At 41.1% G+C, this 26,608-nt stretch overlaps 1 protein-coding gene across 4 annotated transcripts in view; it reads right to left on the bottom strand.

Annotated features, from left to right (window-relative positions):
• Positions 1-576: 576 nt before the first annotated feature.
• The window catches only part of tead3a (TEA domain family member 3 a), a 45,970-nt gene continuing 19,938 nt past the window's right edge, over positions 577-26,608 (bottom strand). The window contains exons 3-15 of one of the 4 annotated variants that reach the window (XM_079495864.1): positions 22,395-22,459; positions 21,465-21,527; positions 21,253-21,315; positions 19,496-19,558; positions 14,809-14,820; positions 13,677-13,784; positions 12,541-12,584; positions 12,367-12,428; positions 10,760-10,893; positions 9,691-9,861; positions 7,075-7,215; positions 5,724-5,876; positions 577-5,133 (exon numbers count right to left, since the gene is read on the bottom strand). In XM_079495864.1, coding sequence (XP_079351990.1) covers positions 5,020-5,133; positions 5,724-5,876; positions 7,075-7,215; positions 9,691-9,861; positions 10,760-10,893; positions 12,367-12,428; positions 12,541-12,584; positions 13,677-13,784; positions 14,809-14,820; positions 19,496-19,558; positions 21,253-21,315; positions 21,465-21,527; positions 22,395-22,459 — 1,193 coding nt within the window. In that variant the 3' untranslated portion in view covers positions 577-5,019. The remainder of the gene's footprint in view (positions 5,134-5,723; positions 5,877-7,074; positions 7,216-9,690; positions 9,862-10,759; positions 10,894-12,366; positions 12,429-12,540; positions 12,585-13,676; positions 13,785-14,808; positions 14,821-19,495; positions 19,559-21,252; positions 21,316-21,464; positions 21,528-22,394; positions 22,460-26,608) is intronic. The other 3 variants (XM_079495861.1, XM_079495862.1, XM_079495863.1) reach the window with 3 other exon arrangements.

Genomic DNA, 26,608 nt, shown 5'->3' with positions numbered 1-26,608 from the left:
CTTCAGTCCTATATATACTTCGGCTATTTGAAAATAGCCACACAACGCGGCCTAGATCTGCTATTTTCAAAGATTTGTACACACATTGAACTTGTGAAAATGGGACATTTTGAGTAATGACGGAGTACTGAGTAATGATGGAGTACTTTTTACTTTTGATACTTAATTATATATCTTGATGCCAACACTTTGTTTTTGAGGGGCACTGGCCCATCCTATGTCCAGGTTTGAGGGTTTGTGCACACACAAACATTGTGTTAACACAAACATTGAATGCCATTGACAATGAATGGCCAGCTTTGAGTGTTTCTGTAAACAAACATTGAAGACGAAGGTGAGGTTGCAAATTGTGATTGCCCGTAATGAGATGATGTATGATGATAAGAGCACCCCTCACTTCACACGGGTGTGATTTTTACTTGAACTGCTAAGTCAAATTTGAATACCGGACTTTTACTAGCAGTATTTCGAGATTGTGGTGGTGGCATTGATACTTTTACTTAAGTTAAAAAAGTACTCGAGTACTCTTCCACCACTGGTAGACGTCATTCCGAGCTTCCAAAGTTCAAAAGACTCTGCAGGCACTGTGTGATTTTATTTGTACGCTCTACAGTGTAAATATACAGTTTTCACTTGCAGACTTGACCAAGAGGAGTGATTAGGCATCGTCAACCACAGTAGGCACAAGCCACCCATACAGCAGATGGCCATTTGATGTCAGTTTTGCTCAACAAGTCTTTTTAAAATCAGGCTTTTAAAAAAAATGTTCTGATGAGAGGCACATTTTTTGTCTTTTTTACCTTTGGTTGACTAATGCACTACATTTTTACAAAATGAAGAATCGTATTAAAAAATAAAAACACAAAACACAAACAGCACCCCCCGTTAACTGTAGCTCTTACTTACATAACGAAACAAGTTAAGTCAAATCATTGTCAACTTCCACAACATGGCTGTAGATAAAAGATTGAGTGCCAGCCTGAGGGTAAAACAAGAAATCTGCTTAAAAACCGGATACGTGTGGCGATAGCCACATTTACAGCAACTCATATATGATAACCATTGCATTAAACAAACAATGAAGGAAAAAACAAAATTGGCAGCTCTACATTGAATTATTTAGTGTTTTGTCAGGTAAAGTCTACCCCTGTGCATTGTATGTGGTAACCTTTAGTGTGGGTATGCATGTACCTTGATGTTGGGTATACATTATGAAGAAAATAAGGGGGGGGGGGGGGGGAGAATCCACATCATTTATGAGGTTTGGTGTATAACACCACTCACTGTGCTGGTAAAATACAACGAAAGGAAAAAAAAAAAAAGAGAAAATAATTCACCTATACAAAAATGAGTATTTACCTTGGTTTGGCTTATATAAACAGTACCATTTAAGAGTGTAGTGTACATATCCTATACATCAGTGCTCCTGAAGTTAAGGCCTTATGAACCAAAACACCTTCTTATGAATCCCCAACCCAATGTGGAGGTAGAAATACTGCAGCGAAGCCCATATACACTCTTAAGCTGAAAACAAAAACAAAACAATAGTATATTTATATATATATAGAATTAGTGAACAGCCCGAGGCATTTTCTTTCTTCGTTCAGGTTTTTTGGCGCCACCAAACTGTGAAAAAAATACAAATGATAACATGCATACTGAATGAATTGATGGGGAGGGGGAAAATGAGACCACTTTTGGGGCGAATATTATACGTCAGAATCCGCTGCGTTTATATTGATCCAGATTTTTTACATTAGCTTTGACCTTAATCTCTCTCTCTCCCTCCACAATACGTACAGCAGAGTACCATGAACAGCTAAGAGCTCAGTGTAAAGGCTGCCATTTACTTTATGGTTCACTCAAATATACACGAATAGGACTTTAACAATTCAATATGTAGTGTATGTACAATTCTGTGCGTATGTATGTGTGATGCCTGTCACATGTTGCTTAGGTTTTTGATTAAAGCAGAATTCCGGACCAAACTTATCATATCCATGAATGAGTGGTAATGGGTGAAAAATGACATAACTTCATCCTTATAGCCCACCGGAGCTGTGTGGGTTTTTAGGGCAGATCGCCTTTTTTATGGCAGCCCATTTGGGACAGAACACCGTGGAAGGTATCTTAGTCATTATGAAAGCAACCAAAATACACGATTTAGCCTAAAACCCACCGTGTCGGCGTTGCGGTGGGCTCTGGAGGGAGTCGTGTACTTTCTCACCTCTACCACTCGTTCTTGGAAATAACGTCAGATTAAAAAAGGTAGGAAAATGATTGGTCAGGAATTCTCCTTTAAATCCGAGACACCGTGCGTCCCGAAGCAGTGACCTAAAACACACTGTAGTGTATAGTGTAGTTTTTCCTACACCTCACAGAATGTGTACATATATATACTGTAGCTGTAGTGTTTCCTACATCAGTGATTCTCAAGCTTTTGAATTCAAAGGATCCCTTGTTTGATATGTACTTGGCCACGGGACCCCTGGGGGGGGGGGGGGGGGGTCCCCCAGATTCCACGTTGAGAACCACTGTCCTACGCTGTATAATACGTACTATAGTGGAACAAACATTGTAGTAACATTAACACTGAATCGGACACTAGCTTAAAGACCTATTCATACTCCAGTTTTAGGTGATAAGGTGACCACCGACCAACTACAACATGACGTCACACTGCGGTGATACGCGACTCACCGCTCACCCAAACACCGCTCACCCAAAACACATCTCTCTGTTTTTACTAACCACTGTTTCGGTTGTCACCTTATCACCTAAAGCTGGAGTATGAATAGGCATTTAGCCTCTCATACCAGACCTCTGACAACTAGTTATAAAATCCATAGGACTTCCAATTAAATAGGGCTGGGCGATATGGACAAAGATAATTAATGCATCCGACCAAATACCTTGATATCAAATTACTGTGACGATGACATACATTTTCTTTAAAAAAAAAAAAAAAAAAAATCACAAGAGAATCCAGCGAAAACAGCAGATCTCTACAAGTGCCTCAACGACGTGTCGCATCTCATCGCGACACCACGTTGTGAGCATGGAGTGTGTGTATATATACACCAGAGAACAGAACGGCAACAATGCAAAGAGATAAATGTTGTTGTCGCTGCCGCGTGGAAACCTCATGCATCCAAAAACAGTTACTTTTGAGGATTTAAAATTAAAAAATCCGCTACTTTAGATTTTTTTTGTGACGCTGTAGTGTGATCAAGTAGGGCGCTAATTAACCCATTTTGGGCGGGAACCCCTTTTGGTGTTTTAAACATTATGTTATAATTTAGCTATTGAAAAATAGCAGATCTACAAGCTCATAGCGCGCCACCGAGTGGCGCGCTATGAGCTTGTAGGTCTGCTATTTTTGAAAAATCGTTAAAAATGTGCCTCAAATCTTTCAGAAAATTGTGATTTAGAAAACTTTTTTTTTTTCGCCGTCAGGCCTGAATGGGTTAAAAAAAAAAAAAAAAGTTAGAATATGGAGATAAGAGGTTTCTGCCCGACAGCATATTTTAACCCCCCCCCATCAGGGCCACAGCAGGTGTCAAGCCAGTGTAAGCTCTAGTGCAACACATACACCTTCCCATGTCCAAGCCTTCCCCGAGTAAAAGGAGCAGGTGATAGAGGTGAAAACTCTTTCCCGATGTCGGAAAGAGTATGTGTTGGCCTTTACCGGAAGACAGATGAGATTCAGCGATATATATATATATATATATATACCAGGATTGCGATGTGCTGCAATGTTTTACCCCATTTAAGACCTGCAGGCTGATTCTACAAATGCCTTCCAAATCAGCAGTTCTCAAACTATTTCATCATTCAAAATTATTCAACATTTTTCACTGAAGACTTTTAAAAAAATGTTAAAAAATACGTGCTCACTGCATGTACGGGCTGTGAGCTTTTACACGAGCTATTCTTGCATAGCCGACGCTAAAATCTAAACCGACACAGGTGCGTTCCAGTTTTAATGTGTTAATTAAAATTAATCAGCCCCACACCACCCCGTTCGATTGCCCCCCTGCACTGGTAGATCTGTTATTTCCACTGTTTGACACGTCTTTAAAGGATAAAATAAGGCACGAGTGATTAAAACCAGAGAAAAGAGAACGCTCATGCCACATCACAATATTACGATACCACCAAAATTCCGAGACGATACATCTGGCCTCATAGAACGATAGATTAGGATAACATATTGCTCAGCCCTACCAATTAGTGCACTTTAGTGTTGGAGCTTTATCTATTCAGTCGTACAATCACAAGAATATATATCTGAATAAGAACAACAATCCTATTTTCGCAAACCACTTAAGGCCTTATAGAATTTGCTGTCCGACAAATTGCAAAAATAGATGATCTACAAGCTCACAATGCGTCACAATGCGTTGTGAGCCGGATTAATGTGGCTAAACTATGTCCAATAAAAATAGATTTTAGTTTCAGCCCCTTTTTCTGACATTTGTGTGAAAATAATCTGTCAGTGACTCAAAATAACAAAGAAATAAAATAAAAAACATTAAAACATTCCGTCAGGCGAGTGTTGTTCAAGGCCACCAATTATTTGTCGCTAATATGTCGATTGGATTTTATAAGTAATCTTCCGTAGTCAGATCAGAGAGAGGAAAAACTACCACAATATGAAATCATTATTTTTCAACAATAATAAAACCCCAAAAAAAACTTGATCAATACAATAATATCAACCACACCTCTATTAATCTCTTCCCAGTACGGGAAAGTCGTGCGATCTTTTGCGTGGAACTTTAAAAGAAAAAAAAGAAATAAAAAGAAAAAAGAGAAAGAAAAAGGTTTTTTATGCACTGCAGCATGAGTCTCGGCCTGCTGTTAGACAGGTGTATTAGAACGGGAGTCTGCGTGTTCCGACAGATGATAGAAATAGTGTTTATGTGGTGGTGGTGGTGGGAAAAAGTCTTATTAGAGAGTCTCTGCATGTCTATCAGGCAGCGGGGGCGGCAGGGGTGGGGGTGGTGGGGCAGTGTGCTAGTCCTTGACTAGCCGGTAAACATGGTACTGTGCTCCGTGTTCGCTGGTGGACACCTCGAACACAAAGGCAATGCACAGCAGAGTCTCCTGGGTTTCTCTGTTCGACACCACCTGGTGGGCGAGAGGGGAACAACAGACAGAGGAATTTGCAGAGCACAGATTCATAGAGAAGTTTGCAAATAATAGAGAAGTTTGCAATTAACACACACATACACACTTGTATACACTAGGCATGAAACGATTCACTCCACCCACGATACGATACTAGGTTCACGTTAACATTTTCAAGATTCTTTTAACCAATTTTCCAGACAAATAACCAAAAACACCCTCTTTTATAAATATATATATTTCTCTTACACAAATCCTAATGCAGTAGGAAATGACTGAAATCTTTTTTTTAAATCAATTATCTTATTATTACAAAGATCCTGTATTGTCTCGCTGTTTGCATTGTCCTATTTCTTTTAATTAAATAGACTTAAATTGTCTCCAGTTTGAATCGATTTGCAATAAATGATTACATGCCACACACACACACACACACACACACACACACACACACACACACACACACACACACACACACACACACACACACACACACACACACACACACACACACACACACACACACACACACACACACACACGCACGCACGCACACGCACACGCACACGCACACGCGCGAATCTAGTTACTTGTAGGATGGTGAAGTTCTCCAGTACACTGTTCATCATGTACTTCTCCGGCAGGTGTTTCAATTTGTGGATGAAGTTGATCATGTATTCACACATGGGTGAGCGGTGGATGCGGAACATACACTTCCCTCCTTCCACGCGCGCATACTCCGTCTGAAATCACACAATTACAATAAGTGTATAAAAACACATGCATTACTTGACATCAGAATATTGTGCCATACTGTAAGAGTTCAAACAAAATACTGGCGCAACAATATGAATCATGGAGATAAAGATAGTAATGAGGCAGTGGTGTATCCAGGAATTACGTTTTGGGCAGGCAAGATAAGTGTTAAGGCAAGATAAGTGTTAATTGTCGTCTCCCCGCGCACAATCCTAGCACTAAAGGTTTTCAAAGAGATATACCTGCCAGACGAGTAGAATACAAAGGCTGAAAGGCATGCATTTACATTCCAATGGGTGATTGAGGGTCGCGCTCTACCACAACGGCCAATCAGCTGTCCATTAATAGTTCTCAGGTCTTGTTTTTGTCGTCTTTTTTTCCTCATTATATGGATTTTGGCCAGGCCAGAAATGGATTTGGACAGGCGGACGCCTGCCCTCGCCTTATTGTAGATACACCTCTGTAATTAGGAGGCTATCATCTGCAGGTTTACATTGGCAATATGACATTCCAAAGCAGGGCCTACGTGCACGCACGGCAGTGTATTATTCAGCCTGTCTGGGTGTATTGTAAAAGGTGGGTTTGTCTGTGAACAAAGCAAGTTGAAAATGGAGGAGGGGGTTTTCATTCTTGGTGGGAACGGTCATTATGCTGCTTTAAAGAGATCACTCAATGACTTGAATCAAAGCGTTTCTATTCCGGTATGGCAAAACATTAGGTTTCAGAAATGTGATGCGTGAACTTGTGAATTGTATCGAACTCAGAGGGAGTCTGGTCAATAGAGTACAGGGTTTACGTGGTTAACCTTTAGGTCGAAAGGCTCAAATTGCAGTACATCTGAAATATATCAAGATAAAAAAAAGAGATGTAGATTGTAGGACAAAAGATACTGGTGTGTGGGCAGGGTTTGCATCCTGATTTAAATCACCAATGTAAGATAGAGTTATCTGATATCTAATATATGAAGTTATATATGGCTGTGTGTTGTGACCTGCTGATACTGTGTCATAGACAGAATGACACAGACAAATTAGCCATATTATACAATACGTTTTGCAATTAATCGAATCAAAGCCAGGTGTATCGTCATTCGTCACATGCAGCACCTCTAACCCAACCATATCCCTTAAGAAAACAACAACAACAACAACATTTAAAGGTTGATTCGAGAGTTTCTCCTCTTACCTCGACCTTCTCCACCACCTGCTTGCCAAAGGAGCAGACCTTGGTGGAGACGCTGATGGTGATGTTCTCCATGCCGCTGTACTGACTGCTCACACCGTAGAACACACCGGGGCCCTCCTCGATGTCGCCACTCAGGTCCGCCTGCAGACATGGCCAGAAAGAAGAGAGACAGCTACATTAGGTTAAAGAGTCATTGAAACGGTATCGTTTGACAGTACAATTTGATTTAGTTTAGTCATAGTCTTTGGAATAAAATGCCATTTAGTTTAGTCATAGTCATTTGAATAAAATAGTCATAGTTTAGTCATCTGAAATGTTTTAGTTTTAGTCCAATAAATATCATAGGATTTTAGTCGACCAAAAAGTGTATTTTGACAGGCCTTCATAGCGTCGCAATGGCTGATTTTACACTTGGTAGAATGCTGATAGCCGATCTACAAGCATGATCTTTTCAGCATGCAACCAAACATAAAAGGCCTCGTCTTTTAGTTCTACGTGGATTTCTTCTCCACTAGTCCCTCCTTAACATTTGATTCTAGTTTCAGTTTTAGTCATCATAGCTTAGTTTTCGTATTTTGTTTTCGTCTGTGAAATCAACACAGCCTGCAACATCAAGCAAAGACAGTGTGCCGTTATTATGGGGAGGGAGTTGGAAGGAAAGAAGATTAAAGTGTCATCAAAAGAGAGATAGAGATTGAGATCTGCCCTGTGCACTTTTTTATTACGAAGCCAAAAAGGCTAAACGGAATTGTAATTTCTATTCATAATGTTCCAATTTCCAATGCCAAAAGAACACAATTAAATCGCTAATCGCAATTACTTGTGTGACAATTAATCGTAAACTTAAATGTGTAATCGTGAATCATCATTTTATGCTGAGCTAATTCATCTTGGCTGCAATGGCAACTTGAGTGACACAATTCTAACCTCTTAAGGAGTATGCCTTAAGCGACATAACTTTTAGGGCCAAAATTGTAATCCAATAGCTTTCGCACACCTGGTGCGTTGGTGGAGCATAGAGTGACTTTCCGAAACCAACCGCACACCGTCACAACTTGCTCAATAAAAAGGAACTGGTTTATTTAATTGGCAGCAACGTTTCGGTTCAAGGCCTTCTTCAGGCACCAAATGCCAAAATTGTGGTTAAAATGGCCCAGCCCTATGCCCATGCAACAGTGTTGATTTTGACAGCAAATTCAGATTTTGAATAAAATTCCATTTAATAATTAATTGCATTTTTATAGCACTTTTCAAGTGCTCAAAGCACTTTACAATGGTTCATTCGTTCATACATTGGGAGGTAAAGCTGCGAACAGTCAACGCCAGCGTCCTCACTTCCCACATTCACACACCAATGGTGGCAAACTCACACCGACCGACTCATTGGAGGCAATATAGCCCTCTTTTTGAAACCGCCTCCTCGCCACTCGCCCTACACACTTGCCCTCGATATGCGCGTTCACACGAGGCTGTGCCATATTAAGTGTCGTCCGAAACCAAGCAGCCTGAGTGGAAGTGGCTTATAAAGCCCTCAAGAGCGAGTCTATGCCGATCTAAACTCGATTGCCTTGCGCAGCCCTGCTCTCTGTCCGCATGGAAACCGCGACCTAAAATGTAAGTACCACCACAAATAAATGATAAATAAACTGCTCCTAAACAATCTTCATCTGATGCAGAATAGACAATGCTCCAACTGATGTTCACAAGGGCTCTTTATTTACCCCACAGTGAAAAACTATAAATGAAACCACACAAACAAAACAACTTAACGATTTATAAACACCATGTCCTTTTTGACAGTCACGCTGTATTTCCTTTTAAATGTCCATATTAATGAAATCCACATGTCACACAAACATATACACGATGCGATGCAATGCAATATAACTGTACAAACAAAATAACCGGTAACACAATGGCATGATGGTAACCATGGCAACGAATGGTGTTTGTTTCCTGCTTCTGCACAAGGAGGGCGAGTGTATTTCCAAACTGTTTTTTATACCCAGCACCCTAATCAAGGGAACTGGATTCAGCTGGAGGGGCACCTCCTGGCGAGGGAACCTCCCGAGAGCACTTCAAGTCAAGGGACTGGTTTCAAAAAGGGCCTAGGGTTCAGTGTCTTGCCCAAGGACCCTTGCAACATGTACAAAGGAGGAGCTGGGATTCAAACTGCCGACCCACGGATCATTTAGAATTAGATATATTTTAGTTTTAGTCGACTAAATACCATAAGATTTTAGTCAACGAAATCTACCGTTGATTACGTCGACCAATGTGTATTTTGGCGGGCTGTGATGCTGTTGAAAGCCCGATTTATACTGTACTTAGCCGTGTGCCGAAAACATCAGATCTACAAACTCACAGCGTGTCGCAGCGAGTGACACACCTGCAGACAACCAAACATCAAATGACTTGTCTTTTAGTTCTACTGGAACTCTTCTCCACTAGTCGCTCCCTAACATTTTAGTCTAGTTTTCATTTTTTGGGCGAAATTGTCAGTTTTAGTCATCATAGATTGGTTTTCATTTAGTTCGTCAGTGAAAAAAAAAGGTAGTCGACGAGCATTTTTCGTCATAGTTTTAGTCGACGACCTGTAGTAAGGTGTGCACTGACCCAGAACTTGACGAGGAAGAAGGCGTTGTGCGGGCCCTTCTCGTAGAGCTCCTTCAAGCCTCCTTTCTTCTCAGGGAACTTGTCGTAGATCTGCCTCACGTCCACCGACTCCAACACAGGGTCGCTGTAGCCCGGGCTCGACTGGCTGATGTGCACGAACAGGTGTTTATACTGCAATTAGGGATGGACAGGGGGGGAGGGGAAGGGAGGGGAGGTGGAGGATGATCGAGGTGGGGCATTTACATTAAGGTGGATGTGTCATTTTCTTCAGTGGTTTTCAAACATTTTCATATCAAGGACCCACAATTTGATGACTTATTTGGTGAAATAAAAAAATAAAGTTCCAGGGGAGAAAGATTTAATTATTTTAAAATGTTCTGCTATATCTACAAGTACAAGTAATATAAGTACAATATTTCAGTTATTTGTCATATCTGCCCTGTGCACTTTTTTATTACGAAGGCTAAACGGAATTGTAATTTCTATTCATAATGTTCCAATTTCCAATGCCAAAAAACACAATTAAATCGCTAATCGCAATTACTTGTGTGACAATTAATCGTAAACTTAAATGTGTAATCGTGACAACCCTATTTACGTACGAGTGATATCATATTTGAATCATGTGAAAATAATTTTATCTGGGGTATTTCATCTTGGCCGCAATGGCAACTTGAGTGGCACAATGGGTTAAGGTGGATGTGTCATTTTCTTCAGTGGTTTTCAAACATTTTCATATCAAGGACCCACAAATTGATGACTTATTTGGTGAAATAAAAAAAATAAAAAGTTCCTGGGGGGAGAACAATTTAATTATTTTAAAATGTTCTGCATTTTGCTGTAGACCCCATGGAAATCTCTTAAGGACCCCAGGGTGGTCCCCAGATCAACTTTGATAACCAATGAATTACTTCATTCCAAAATAATGCGTTTGTGTGCGTATGCATGCATGCACTATGTGCATGCCTTTTTTTCCCCTGTTTGTATGTTATGCTCTGTGAAGCACTTTGGTTCGACCTTGGTCGTTGGAAACGTGCAATACATACAAATAAAGCTCGATTTGATTTACCGTTTCTGAGTCTCTCTGGGTCTCCATAAAAGCAGAGTACTCCAATAACCGTAACTTCTCCGAGGCGATTGTTCTGTCTTGCCACACAGGTGCCGCTATGGCTGGGGGGCGAGCAACTGGCAAGGGCTCATAACCTGAAAACCAAACGACAAGTTACAATATGGAGATACCAGGTTTCTGCTAACCTCTCTAAACCATTCAAAACACACAAGGACATAGAATATAGAGATACGAGGTTTCAGGTTTCTGCCCGACAGTAACGATATACTTACTAAACCCTGTACTTTTCCTCCTTGCATACAATTTAGACATTCAGCAGATGCTCTTAATCCAGAGCGATTTACAGTAAGCAAGAACACATAGTAATACATCAAATACATAGAAATACCGGTAGTCATCTAGGATCATAAGTAAACCAAGAAATAGTCATACAATAATCTGTAAATGGAAGCTAAAAACACTATAGGATGCCAGGCCAATAGTGACCTGGCATTGGTCTTCATAACATGCTATCAAAATGACATGTTTAGCCTTTGCATAAGACAACTGCAAGGTTGTCAAGGCTATTGCAAGTAGGGCCAGTGCTACGGGCTAAGGTGGTGTCTGAAGAGGTGAGTATTCAGACTAAGGCGGAAGATTGCGAGTGAGTCAGCACAGTTCTAATTGAAATGGGAGAGTTCATTCCATAGTTTGGGAGCCAGAAGGGAGAAGAGTCTGGGACGTGTGGAAGCGTTGTCCCGGATGTTTTAGCAAAGGTTCTGCCAGGTTCCCTCTGTTAGCTGACCAAATCTCTTTGCAAAAAATGTTTGCCTCCTAGAATAGGGACGCCAGGGCTCAACAGGTGGTTAAGCACCAAGCGAGTTGTTATTGTGTAGAAAGGACTGGCCTGTTCTAAACTCTCTTTACAAGGTGCGTCTGTGTCCCAATGGAGTGTAGTTGGCAGCTGCACCAAGCAGCTGTTTGGACGTGGAAGCCCAGCATTGAAAGAAGTGACGCCACCAACTGGCATGATTAAGCAGAACAACCAGGACAGTTTCGCCAACTTTGGACACAGCTTTGTTCTCTGAAACAAGGGTTCCCAAACTGAAGGTGGGGACCCCCAGGGGAGGGGTCCCCAGCTGCTTAACCCATTAAGACCCGAGGCCGATTCTACAAATGTGGCCTGAAAAGTTTGGGAGCTCTTGCTCTAAATAGAGTGGATTTAACTTGCACACACACCATTGATGTCAACAGTTAACAGCTTGCTATGCTGCATGTGTTGTGTTTCATACCATACTTACTGACCAAGTACCGGTCCTGGGGGCGACAGAGCTTTTACTTTCGCTGCCCCACCCTGTGGAATGCACTGCCCCAAAGCCCTCGGAGATGCCCCCAGCCTACAAACCTTCAAACCCCACTTCTTCAACACTGCTTAGTGTTTCCCCCCCAATAAAGTTCTCATGCCCCCCCCCCCCACTATATATTATGTTATGCTTTAGCTATTTAAATATAGCAGATCTACAAGCTCATAGCGCGCCACCGAGTGGCGCGCTACGAGCTTGTAGGTCTGCTATTTTTGAAAGAAACATAGCTTTTTCAGAAAACTGTCATATATTATTAATACTTACTGATGGGTGGGGGAAGAGGGGGCGGTAGTGAACTGTAGGGGGGCTGTGCAAACGGCTTGATGCTGCGGAAAGAACAACATAGATGTTTAGAAACCAGAATAATTATTATTATAAAACCAAACTTAAAAGCCAAGTGTTAGCTCCTCCTCCTCCTCCTCTCCTCCTGGTACTTACTCCTGAGAGTGTCCAGGCTGTCCTGGGATAGGGCCAGGCCAAAACTAAAAGCAAGGGAAAAAAGACAAGACATTTCAGAATTAAAAGCATTTATCGACACGGTGGAAAGATCACAGGAGGTGTGTGTCTGATATTAAATAAAAAAAATGATATCTCACACTAGTGCTGTGTTTCATAAACATTAAGCAAATAATGTAAAATGAGGATGTTTTGGTGGCCATACAGCCAACCAATAAGCCTATCTCACAGAATTTCCCCGCCCCCCTTAATATGCCCCCTTTCGGGGTTAGTGGTGATAGCGTGACGTCACTCCATAGACGCTACATTTTAACAGAGGTAATTTAAGAAGTCTACAACTTTTGTTTTCTCAAGGTAAGGTTTGTTCTATCTGTTCGAGCTGATTTACCATCTTGTTTGCTTCATAATAATATTGGTCTGTCACATTTTTACATCAGAAAATGTACTTAGATTCTCAAGAGAAAAAAACGTGTAAATGCTAATGTTAAAGACACCACTATTTACCGGAAGTGGCTGTGGAAAGCGGGCTGTGAGATAGGCCTGTTGAACAAATTGCAGATAGAGATTTTTTTCCACCAGGAAAATCTAGACTGAGTGGCAAAACATTGAGCAGCATGTCTACAGTGGATTCTTATGAAACAAAAACTTTGCAGATATAAAGTGGATATTAATTCAAGCTTTCTGTACACCTGCAATGTTGGTGAGTTTAACGTCGTTTAATACAATCAGATAGGACTTTTACTGTTTGGATGTATGGGCTGTCAAGGCCAGAAAGTAGTTTTTTGCCACTCAGTAGGGAGTAGGTACTCCCTACGACGATGTCACACACATAGATTATCTCAGATATAGATAGAGGCTGAGATCATTAGGGTTTTCTGAACATGTAATCCATCACCAGTTTGACCACTTCAAATACTTTCATCATTAATTCATCGCCGAAAATAGACCATCTACGAGTGTACAACACATCTCATAGACGGCCTATTTTTGGGCGGCTGACACGCTTCCATAGAAGACATAGCTGACTTCTATGGAATCCAAATGACAGAGATCAGTCGCGGCGAATGAGAACTCTGAAGTGTCTTTGATCCATGCGTGTTCATTCACGCCTCTCTCACCCTGACTGGCGGAGGAAAGGCCGGCGTTTTCATCACGCTGGCCGAGACGATCTGTGCCGAGGAGAGGTTGGCCACCGTCTGCAACGCCTTGTCTTTGGACGCCTGGTCCTGTAGAAGAGAACGGAGGGACACGACACCGAGAAAATATAGCTTGCCATAATCATGCTTTCATTCATGGTTGAGAAAATCAAGGCTGCAAGATATATCGAAAACGTAGTACCTTCGTCGAGGTTATCGTCGCGCAAGGTATACGGTACATATCGCGAAAGACGGCATTTATCGAGGTAAATACATGGCATATTGTTATGTCCATTTGCCGATTGAGCAATCGAAGTATAAATCAACTGAGCGATTTCTGTTTATATCAAGTACTTCCCAGTATCCTACTAGCCACTCATGAATCTACTTTTCCCCAAATCCAAAAGGAACATTTTTATTTTCCCATCCTGAATGGCAGCAGGCCAAATATTATTATTGCAATTAGGCTATGTGCAATAATGCAACTGAAAGTCAAAGTTCAGAGCCATTATATTGCCTTTTGTTAGATATATTTGTTGAATTAATATGTCTTTGGTTTGCTAAACTTGACCTGAAGCAAAAAGTAACTATATACACTGCTATTTTTTAAAGTCGGTATCAAGGTATTCAACACTATCAAATATCGCATGCTTCTCTAATATCGTGCAGCCTTAGAGAAAATGTTCCATGGCATACCAAAGCTAATTAACAAACAGCCAGCCAGTCAGTCAGCCAGCCAGCCAAACTAGCATCATTTTCACAAAGTTGCGATAGATTTGGAGAACAAGGGTTTACTGAAAGGTACATGAGAGATCAGAGCAGGGATGAAAGCAGCACAGAATGCATGGCGCCGACATGGAGGGAATGACACAACACAGATGGAGGCACCTCCAAGACCAAGCTAGCAGGCTAGCATGATTAAGCATATTAAAGCTAGCCATCACCAGTTAAGTAATACAATACACGGCTTCGTCTAATGGCGGCTATATTAATAGCAGCGGGGGGGGGTTGGGACGGTAGGACTAGCAGCGACACATTACTGCCAAAACAACAACATCTGCTATGAGTGCAAAGAGCCTGAAGGAAAAAGGACGGTAATCAAACCGAAACTTACCAAGTTCATGGCCTAAGTAGACAAAGAAGACACACATTATTATCATTAATGGATTTCACAACATTGGGAAGAATCATCAGGTGGATCACACAGGATAAAGCAGAAGCCAATAAGGAAGAAAGACTTTTCCTTGCAATAATATTATAAAAGCTCTTTGAAATCATATAGCTGCGCTCACTGGCACTGTACACCTATAACCATGTAAACCCATTTTAGACCTGAGGCCCGGTTCTACAAACTCCTTCTGAATCCTAGCGGTTCTCTGAAAAACCCTATGTTGCTATATGGTCGCTGTCGGGCAGAAGAAACCTCTTATCTCCATAATGTATTTGGTAAATCACTGCCTTACTAGGATCACACTACGGTGCCACACAATTAAGCAGCAGGTCCTCGCGCTCGCAAACGTGGTGCGCCGATGCGTGTTTGAGCTTGTAGATCTGCTACTTTTTTTGCATTTGAATCCCTGAAGGTAAACGGGTTTCCATCCGAAGGAAACGATATCGCGCGGATGCTTTCAACGAGTTAACCCATTTTGGACTGACGTCGAAATTTAAAAAAAAAGTTTTCTAAATCATGACAATTTTCGGAAAGATTAAATTTTTACTTTTTTTCAAAAATAGCAGACCTACAAGTTCATAGCGCGCCACTCGGTGGCACGCTACGAGCTTGTAGATCTGCTATTTTTCAATAGCTAAATTATAACATATTGGTGTAACCACCAAAAGGGGTTCCCGCTCAAAATGGGTTAAACCCTAAATGCTTGATAGCCAGGAGGTATACAGTACACCCCTGTCCCTTTCCCCGCTCTACACCAAATATTTTTCCTACCTACAATATCAGATCTACAGGCTCAGTACAGACCTGTAGATCTGACATTCATAGTGAAACCGGTTGCCCAAGATTAGGGACAGTAGTGTGTGTTTTTCTGCGATTTATATTACATTGTGGATTATAATTCCCTATATTAAATCTGTAACAGGGAGTAATATCCGTCTTCTCAAAAGACTAAGAAGATGATACAGCAGGTTATAAATATGCTACTAAACTGAAACATGGAAGCATGGACCAGCAAACTTCTTCGAATATCATCTCTGTCGGGTGGAAACCTTATATGTCCAAAACGTTTACTTTTCAGGATTCAAATTAAGATCGCCTGATGAAGGTCGTATAGGCCGAAACGTTGCAGTTTCCTCAACCCATTTAGACCGTACGACGTGTGGAAACGAAAATATTCAGATTTTCTTTTCTTTTGGGGGGGGGGGGGGGGGGGTTGGCCTCTCCTTCTGCACCATACTCCTTGCTGTTCGTGCATGCGCGCTGCCAGTCACTTCCCTGTTTACCGCGCAGAAAGAAAGGCTCGTAGCGCGTAGTCTAGGGAGCTCTCCGTGGTTTTGACCAGATGGATATACTAAGCTCTTAGACTTCAACATGCCTCTCGTTTAAAATATGAACGCGAGGGATTATCGAGCGATTTTATCGTAATCATAGCGAGGTAAGCAAGCAACATTATTTCTCCCGGTTTTCAGAGTAAAAGCTGCCATATCTGCGCGGCACCCCGAGCTACTATTTTGAAAGAAATCCCGGCGCCGATTGTGTTAATAAAGTACTTCAAAAGACTTCTTTTTTCAGTACATCGGGCACTTGGCTGTTCTTCTCCTACTAGTCAGGGGATATTAATAAAACCTGGGAATACATTTCTTACCAAGAATTTTCTTCACTAATGTGTTTGTGAAGGTGTCTACTAACATATCCCACATTGGTTTATATTCAACCACCCTAGGGGAATTTTTGACAGCTGCTGAAAGTTGGGGTACCATACAACCATTATAAGGCAAAATGTTCTAAATTTCATTATGCTTTAAGTAGCATGTGACGTGTCAAACTAGGGGGTTTTCATCATTCTGAATCCATTCCAAGCATTAGTTTTGCACGAAAAACACTCCTTGGGCTAAAAATGGCCATAGCCGTCATCATATCATATTTAATATCTGGGATTTATATAGCGCTTTTCTTAACACTCAAAGACGCTTTACATGTGTTGGGGCCAGGGGGGGAACAAGAAAGGGACAACTTTATTAGAAAAAAACAATTAAAAGAATAAAACCAATAAAACATATGCATATAACCAGTTTTAAAAACACATCAGCTTGGAAATGCGATGGTGAACAGGTGGGTTTTTAGTGCAGATTTGAAGGTGGGAAGTGATTCACTTCCCACCACTTTGTACGTCTCTAAATGTTTTTGATGAATTGAACATTGTGGACCCTATTGGAAACAAGTGTAATGCTTAATTGGGTCGTCCACTCACAGTTAACAGCCTTTGTATTGAGTTTGTGCTTGAAATGTACTGTAATTCTGCAAACTGTTAATACATTTTTCAATCAATCAATCAATCACAAATGTGATGAAGTCAGCACATTTGGGCAAGTGGCTATGGCCAAACTAGGGGTCAAACGAGGGGTTTTTCAAGATTCTGAATCCATTCCAAGCATTAGTTTTGCACGAAAAACACTCATTGGGCTTAAAAAGGCCATAGACGTCATCACAAATGTGATGAAGTCAGCACATTTGGGCACATTTGGGTGTCTATGGCCGTTTTTAGCCCAAGGAGTGTTTTTCATGAAAAACGAATGCTTGGAATGGATTCAGAATGATGAAAACCCCCTAGTTTGACACGTCACATGCTATTTAAAGCATAATGAAATTTAGGACATTTTGCCATTTATATTGGATGTTGATGGTACCCCAACTTTCAGCAGCTGTCAAAACTTCCCCTAGGGTGGTTGAATATAAACCAATGTGGTATATGTTAGTAGACACCTTTACAAACACATCGGTGAAGAAAATTCTTGGTAAGAAATGTATTCCCAGATTTGACTGGTAATACTGATAATATTCCCTGACTACCGGTATACGCACCTGTCGCCTGTAGACGTGAAAAGCCTTGATTTTTACAGGATTCAAATAAATAAAAAAATCAACCGCAGCAGATACATGAGCCCGAGCTTGCAGGTCTGCTATTTTGGACGCTTTTGTGTGATGCTGTCGTGTGATCAAGTAGGTTGTTCATTTACGGAAAAGCTGAAAAAGAAGGTTTCTGCCCGACAGCAACAATGTGTATATATTAGGTTATTAAGTAGGGGGGGGGGGGGGGGGGGGGGACACTTTTGGCATGAAATCACAATGCCAGAAGAAATCAGAAGTTCCTGAGAGAGACAGAGAAGATAGGGAGGGGTATAGTAGGGTGGGGAGGGTGGGGGGTTTCAGAGGGCATGTCCTGGAGCCAGGACACAAAAAGAATAGGAATGTTTGTAAAAGACAAGACAGAGATCCGTGTGTGGCTGTGTGTGAGGGACACTGCAAAACCAATCTTCCATGTGTGCGTGCATGCGTGTGTAAATGCATGCATTCCTTTGCATGCTCACAGCCATGCGTACTAGGCTACAGTGTTCTTCTTAGCCTAAAACCTTGCTCGCTACTGAACCCACCATGCGATATAAATGCTACCAGTGACATATTAACATGCAAAGGACAGCAAAATAAATCATAAAGAAGAAAAAAAAAATCCACTCCCAGCGGTTTAGGTCAGCCAATAACAACAACAACACACAAACACAAGCGCCAAGCCTGCTGCAAAGCAAGCATTGGAGGCAATGAAAGCGACCCGGGGAACAGCCAGGGACACGTGTTCAAAGACAACCAAAACACCTTCCAGTCGGGTTAGTTCAGTGGTTCCCAAAACCATCGGCTATTTTCACTACTTTGTTAATAATTAATTAATGGAATTTCTTTGATTTCTTTTAACATAAATGTATAACATTATTTTGATTTTTTTTTTTTTATTCATGACGTTTTATAATAATAATAAGATAATTGAAAAGGAAATGTGGGAAACAAAAAATTAAGGTATATTTACTTGTAACCCATTAAAATGGGTCCCGACCCATTGTTTGGGAACCAGTGGGTTAGTTTAAAAGGATATTTAAAACTTTGTCATTTTATCATCTACTCAGGCTTATGTGAACTGTGAACACCCCAGCCAGTTTTTAAGTTGCTCCATTCGGTACTTGGATATCTGATATTCATTTTAGCTGCCCCGCCCCCTTCCTATACAAACCCATTGTAACTTCAACCTCCATTTTAACGATGTTTGATTCGTTGAAAACACCTGTCCTTGGTTCTGGTGACTGATATATGTCCTTAATAATAAATAATATACGTGTACGTGTGTGTGCATGTGTGCATGCGTGCATGTGTGTGTGTGCGTGCATGCATTTATGCAGCGTTGTTCTTTTCATCTTCTACACCAAATCAGTCACCAGACTGGTCACCAGAACCTAGGACAGGTGTTTTCAATTAATCACCAGAACCTAGGACAGGTGTTTTCAATTAATCACCAGAACCTAGGACAGGTGTTTTCAATTAATCTTACAATGGAGTTTGTAGTTACAATGGGTTTGTATAGGGAGGGGCCCAGGGAGCTAAAATGAATATCAAATATCTAAATACTGAATCGAGCAACTTAAAAACGGTCTGGGCTGTTCACTTAAGCCCGAGTAGATGAGAAAATGACCAAAAGTTTGTGTTTGAAAGTGAAATATCCCTTGAATGGAGCCATGTCAAAGCCTGTAACGAAGCAGCGCGCCTCGCTTCCACCTCACTCCCCCCCACTCGCTCCTCAACCTACCAGGTGCTGCTTCACCCAGTGGTTCTCAAAGGGGTCCTCCAGGGGCTTCCATTGGCTCCCCAGCTTTAAATGATCGATAGGTTCGGATTAGGAAACAAATGGACCCTTACAAGTTATGTATCTCAGAGAGTGTACAAACGTCGCAGGGCTGTCACCATCATGACATTGTTCTGATATTATATGCTAGATCTAGAACGAGTGGTACAAGTGAAAAAAATATATATAATTAATATAATATAAAATAACTCAATTGTTCTTTAACTGTCGCTCAAATAACTGCGATTAGCAATTTCATTGCGTTTATAATGTCTGAACGTTGTGAATAGAAATTACATGTCTGGCTTTTTAGGCTTCATAAACAACAGATATGACAAATACCTTAATAATGTAATAAAAACATGAATAGTCAAATAGCTGTGTTTTGAGCTTGTAGATCTGCCATTTCCACTATTTTTTTTTTTGAGTATGACGATTATGAAAATTATTGTGATTATCTTAAATGATTGCGATTAGGCGATTATGAAATTGTGACAGGCCTACAAAACATGAGTGTAAAAATCATCTGTACACTCCGGACTTCTTTACTTACACTCCCGAGTTACTGGGTGTCCTTATAATAATAAATACAAAAATGTTTGAGAACCACTGGTTTAGCAGAACTCTTTCTGTGTCGCTAACACTCCCCATAGAGTGTGGTTTAGCAAGCAGAACTCTTTTCTTTTAAGTACTCGATCTACAGTTCCACAACTGACTCTAGGCCCCAACAAAACACAATAACTACGGAGGCTTGAGGGGAAAGGCTGGGCTAGTATAGGGCTGGGCAATACAGTCCATCAATATTATATCCATATCGTGATACGAGACTAGATATCTGGGATAACGTCATGTGGCACAAGTGTTTTACTGCTTTACTGGTTGCAATCATTTATGCCCAATTTAAAAAATGTCATAATACAAAAAATGCCGATCTACAAGCTCAAATGTGTAGATCGTAAATCTTTAATTACAAACTAAAACAATATTATCACAATATGATATAATCGTTACGACATCGATAAAGGCCGTTTCAGACGGGGAGCGAGTGACGCAGGCGTTCTCGCCAGGATCAGCGACAGGTCTGCTCATTTTTAAAGGTCACCACAATCCAGGTCTTGTCAAACGCCCTTCAACTTGCCGCTATGCTCGATAACAGGCTTGATAAGCGCAAAGCGTATCGATACCGGGTACTCGATAAGCTTATTGGGTTTTTTTCGGATATCGGGTTCCGAGCTCCATCCCCATCCCCGTCCGTGCGTCCAAAAATAATCACCCTCCTCTCATTGAAAATTACCACGGCACGTCAGTCTCTTCCCGTCTGAAAAGGCCTTAACGAGTTATTTGTAATGTTGATAAAGGCTGAGCTCACACGGTTAATGCAGTGATTTTTGTTGAGTGTCATGGCCGCCCCCAATGCATTTCCAATGGAGGTCACATGGTCTGTTTTCAGCTCTGTTTCGACTGCGCCCCTCCCCCTCACACAACACAATGTTGTGTCAAACCATGTGACTCCCATTGGAAATGCATTGGGGCGGCCATGACACAACACAACATTCATCCAACAAGCGCAGTAAAGGTGTGAGCTCAGCCTACCCTGTGATATTTGATTTCGGCCATATATAGTCCAGCCCTAATTTGGGCATAAAATAAAAAAAATAAAAAATAAAAAAAATAAAAGCAGTATAGGGGGCAAGCAGGGCAGCGTCAGTGAGCATGTGTACCTTGAGCTTAGACTGAATCTCACGAGACTTTCTCCTGGCCAAGACTTGCAGGTGACTAGAGACCTGAAGATAGACAGCAGGAAAGAGGAAGGAAGAGTGCAGGAAAAGAAGAGAGGAGAGGGAAAGAGGAGGTGTGTGTGACCACGGGGGGGGGATTGGGGGGGGGAGGGTGGGCGGAGAGAGAGAGAGTGTCATTGGGTTGTTGCACCCACCTTGATGCCCGCCTGGTATTCTCTCACCCTCTTGCGCGCCAAAACCTGAATGTGACTAGACACCTGGAGGTGGGGGACACGGTTATATCCACAGGACAGAACAGATCATAGATATATATCATGTATGCATAGGGGCTGTCAGCATTACACATTTAAGTTGACGAACAATTATTGTCGCACAAATAATGATTTAATTGTGTTTTTGGCATTCGAAATTGGAACATTATGAATATATAATAGATAAATAAAATGTGCACAGGGCAGATATGACTAGACAAATAACTGAAATATACCAAGAAATTTACCTTTTCAAAAATATCTACTTCTTGTTGCTGTCGGGTAGAAAACCTCTTATACGCCATATTTTAATGGTTTGTGTTTTCTTTTTTTTTTGCTCTTTTTGTGTAAATCAACGCCCTACACGATCGTACTACAGCGTCACCAAAAGAAAAGCGTCAAAAGTAGCAGATCCAACATTGAACAAGGTTGAAACCTGACGATTTGAGCTTGTATATATCTGTTACCATGTTTTATTTAGTTTTTACATGTGATGTTTCCACCCGACAGAGACAATAGAATATCTTTAAATAGGGTTGCAACAGTTAATATAACTAATCAATTAAAATCTAATGGAAAAAAATATTCATTATATAGATATTATTTTTTAAATACAGAAGATTGAGCTACAGGTTTACCATTTGTGTGAGACACCGTCGGTTCGTTGATATAGAAAAAGATGATTTTGAATCGAAGATAACAAGACAGTTACATTCAAAATACAGAACATGTACACAATCACAGCTCCTTTTATGTTAGAGGAACACCCATGTTTATAAGAGCCATGTTTATGTTGATTATACGAGCATGGTGTGGTGTGCTAAAAAATAAAATAAATGTTGAACTAAATAAATGCTTGTTTTCAGTCCATACCTGTTTGCGTGTGCGTGTCTTCCCCGTGCGTAGCTTGATGTAGCGAGCTATCAGCTCATTGCGACCTATAGGAGAGAACAGAGGACTGTCAGCAGGGTGCACTTCTAGCAAATGACCACAAGGAGGGGCTGGCTGAACATGAGCAGAGGCGGGACATTGTGCTTTTTGCTATCTCAGCAACTTGGCTGCAAGCTCTCTTTGTGTGCGTGTGTGTTTTTGTGTGCGATTTTGTGTGTGATTTTGTGTGTGTGTGTGTGTGTGTGTGTTACAATTATTATGAGAATTTGAGAAATAGACATTGTGAGAACAGTTTTCCCGGTCCTCACAAGAGAAATTTGTTTTATGGTTAAAACTTTTATTTTATTTATTTATTTTTTGTAGAGTTCGTAAGGTTTAGGGGTTAGGTTTGGAGCCATGTTCGATTTATACCTAGTAGCGCGGCAGTGGCGTGCACAGAAAATAGTCTATTTTCACAACAAGACGCAGCACAGTGTATATGTTGTAGATAGTCTATTTTCCGGTTTAGGGTTAAAAGTTCAACAATAAATAAAAGGCACAAATGGCATTAATAAAATCACTGTCCTAAAATGATGGATGCCCATTGTCCTCGCAAGTATAGTACTACAAAATGTGTGCGCGCGTGCATGTGTGTGCATGTGTGTGCGTGTGTACGCCTGTGCGAGCACAATCTGCAGGAAGTAGAAGCGTTTTGTAAGAGAAATGTGATAACAGAAGGCCTTTTCTATGAGAATGCAGAGCAGCATGAGAGACAGAGAATGGTGATTGCATAAGAAGGCCCGACAGAGAGAGATAGAGAGAGAGGCGAGCCGGTTGAACAGGTCAGTAGAGCAGCAGACTGCATGGTGCACCAGATAGAGAAGAGGAGACATGGGAAACGTCTACATGCCTCTTAACCCATTGAGACCAGATTCTACAAATGACAAATGTCTTCTAAATCATGCAGTTTTCTGAAAAAGCCCTATGTTTCTATGTCAGTGGTTCTCAAACTATTTCATGTCAAGGACCCCAAACAATACTATGTACTTGCCCTAGCCTCGACATTTTATGTAGACATATCACTCTATAGTTTATACGCATAGTTTCCTTATATAGAAATGTCACTGTTGGGTTCTTAGCTTACATATGATTCTTGATGACTATTTTTGAGGGGCGCTAGCCCCTCCTATATACAGGTTTAATGTTTGTTTTTAATTCAATGTTTGTTTTAAAAACGCCATTGACAATGAAGGGATCACTTTAATATATTAGCGCCCCTCACTTCACACGGGTGTGATTTTTTTGTATGTATTTGATGTATTACCAATGTTTTGTTCTTACAATTACAATTTAGGCATTTAGCAGACGCTCTTAATCCAGAGCGACTTACATTAGGCAAGAACAAAAGTATGGGAATACATCACATATATAAAATGCATTTATCAAGAAACATGCGTAAGCTAAGAACGTAACTAGAACATATCTATATAATGACACTATACATATTAACTATACATATATACTATACTATACTATACTATGCTATACATATGTGCTATGATGTGCTATGACTACATACAATGTTCTTGCTTACTGTAAGAAAGTCTTCTAAATGCCTAAATTGAAAATTGTCATGTATTCGGCCGCCGACCCCCATCTGAAAAGATGTTGTTCCAGGGGCATTTTATTATTTTACTCATGTTCTATAAATTAATCAGATTTATCAAATAACAGGCATATCAATTGACTAATACAATAACTGTTGGCTGCAACCCCATCTAAATTTGTATTTTTCATGCTATTTATCCAGTGTTAAGCAATTTTACTGATCCCATAACAAAAACGTCCATTAAATCACTTTCAAAACAGTTGGATGACAAACAACAAGTTGTTAATTCCTGAAAAGCTTTGCTGTGTGAGACTCCGTTTTCACTTTTCATATGACATCATGGGTCAGTCCTCGTTACCCACTCTCCATTTAGTGTGTGAGAGTGAAGTTCTCATCATTCATCACGCATCACCTGTTGTCAAGTTGAGCACAGAGCAAACCTTGTTACATTTTTTCAAAATAATGGCACTAGAGTGCCAGCAGATGAGGCAGAATTTACTCTGAAAAGCCCCCCCAAAACCGGGAGGCATAATCTTCCTACGCTACCTCGTCGTATGTCTCTCTAAAAGCGTTAACATTCCAAATGCTGAAGGCAGAAATGAAGGCAGAACATTGCCCTATTGGTCAAAAGTTCAAAACCACGGAGAGCGCCGTAGATTTAAAGTTATGAGCCACTTTCGTCGGCCCATAAACAAGGAAGTGAACGGCAGTGCGCATGCGCGAAACACAAGGAGATCGTTGAAGGAGGAAAGGCCAAAAGAAAATATGGAATGGAAAATGGATTTTTATATAATGGTTTGATATCAATAAAAAGGACCCAAAGACGTCTATACACGTCCAAGGCGCCCCATGGTTTTTATTTCTAAAGACGTGTATACACGTCATTAGCATAATTAGTGTTAAAACAGGAAAGATGCCAATCTAACAAAACATTGCCATCGGAGGTGCCAACTCTAAACGCAATCAGCGTGAGATTCACACAAATGACGGTTTTCACGCGCACACACACACGTCACATTTCACACGTGGTCAGATCATTTCAAAAATGGAAAACAGGCGTCACCTCATACACCACCACCACTTGTTCTCTGAAACTAAAATCAATATTTGTTGTCAAAATCAACACTACGGTAGGAGAGGACTGGACATTATATGGTTAACACATATCCCCGGTCCAGAGTGCCTGATCAGCTGTTTTTTTTCTCCGCCTGCCCCCCCCTCTCTCCCCCTCACCTGATGAGCTGCCCTGTGTCCACTCTAACTGGTGGGCTGGTCACTCACACACAGATGCTATGGGGATGACCGCAGCTAAAGCTAGGTAAAGAAAAGCCCCCAAATCCTGGCAGCGTACCCACCATGTGTATTGGACGATTGGGATTGGGCATAACGAACTAAATTGTTAATGAAAATAAAAGTCCACCCCGCCAAAAAAAAACAAATCGGCCACTTCATGCCATTGCAAGTCTTTATTTCTCTCTTCCACTCGAACAAATACACTCCTCGTCCTCACACACACACACACACACACACACACACACACCATCACTGATGGCTGCTCATCGTTTATGGGAAGTGGGACAATGCTGCTGGGAGTTGGGTCACGACAGGCTTAGTCACTCACATCCAGAGAACAGAACAGAATTCCCCAACATCTACAGGGGGGCTGACTCACTCTCACAGGCCCGGCAGCAACACTACGTTTCACAAAACTGAACAGAAGGAAGGCACCCTCCTCCAATGATCTACCAACAAACCAAGACTTATATACCAGAGGTATAAAAGTCATAAGGCCCCATGAAAAGGCCTCTAGAAGCTGCAGGGCTGCTTAACCCATTTTGACCTGAGATCAGGTTCTAAAAATGTCTCCTACATCCTGACAGTTTTCTGAAAAAGCTATGCTTCTATGTCAGTCGTTCTTCGATTTTGCAAAAATAGCAGACATACAAGCTCATAGCGCGCCACTTGGTGGCGCGCTATGAGCTTATAGATCTGCTTTCTAAATAAATAAATCCTGACCTAAGTTTTCTGAAAAACATCAAATATTTATTCAAAAATTCTCAAAATGTAATGTTTTTAATGTATACTGTAGCAAAAAAGGGGTTCCCGTCCTGAAGGGTAAAAATGCCAAAAGGGGTTCCCGTCCTGACTTAACACTGAAGGAGAGTTTCAAGAAGGCTTTCTTATCTTTCGTTGTAGTTGGTAGGTCCGCAACCAAGTAGTCAAGGTGTTATTTTGTGCAAAAATGCATTATTGGCTATTTATTTCCCCTACCCCACCATAAGCCCTCAATGGGGCGCTGGGTTTTAGTGCTAATTCGCTTATTTCCATCGCTCGAAAATCAATTAAAATAAATAAATAAATCCTCTCTTCATAATGTCAACAGTATGTGTAGCTTTACACCGTTGCTGTTCCAGCCGCAGAGCGTGAAGTCTTGTCTATCGCGAGACTTCGAGGTAATTGTTATTTGTGTAGCATATCAGGTACCATCAATGGTAAATGGTAAATGGTGCATTTATATAGCGCCTTTATCCGAGGCGCTTTACATAGAGCATCAATTCACCCATTCACACACACATTCATACACCGATGACGGAAGAAACTATGCAAG

The sequence above is a fragment of the Electrona antarctica genome (assembly GCF_951216825.1).
Source record: "Electrona antarctica genome assembly, chromosome: 2".
In the NCBI taxonomy this organism is placed as follows: domain Eukaryota; kingdom Metazoa; phylum Chordata; class Actinopteri; order Myctophiformes; family Myctophidae; genus Electrona; species Electrona antarctica.
This window is presented reverse-complemented; position numbering and strand designations above follow the sequence as displayed.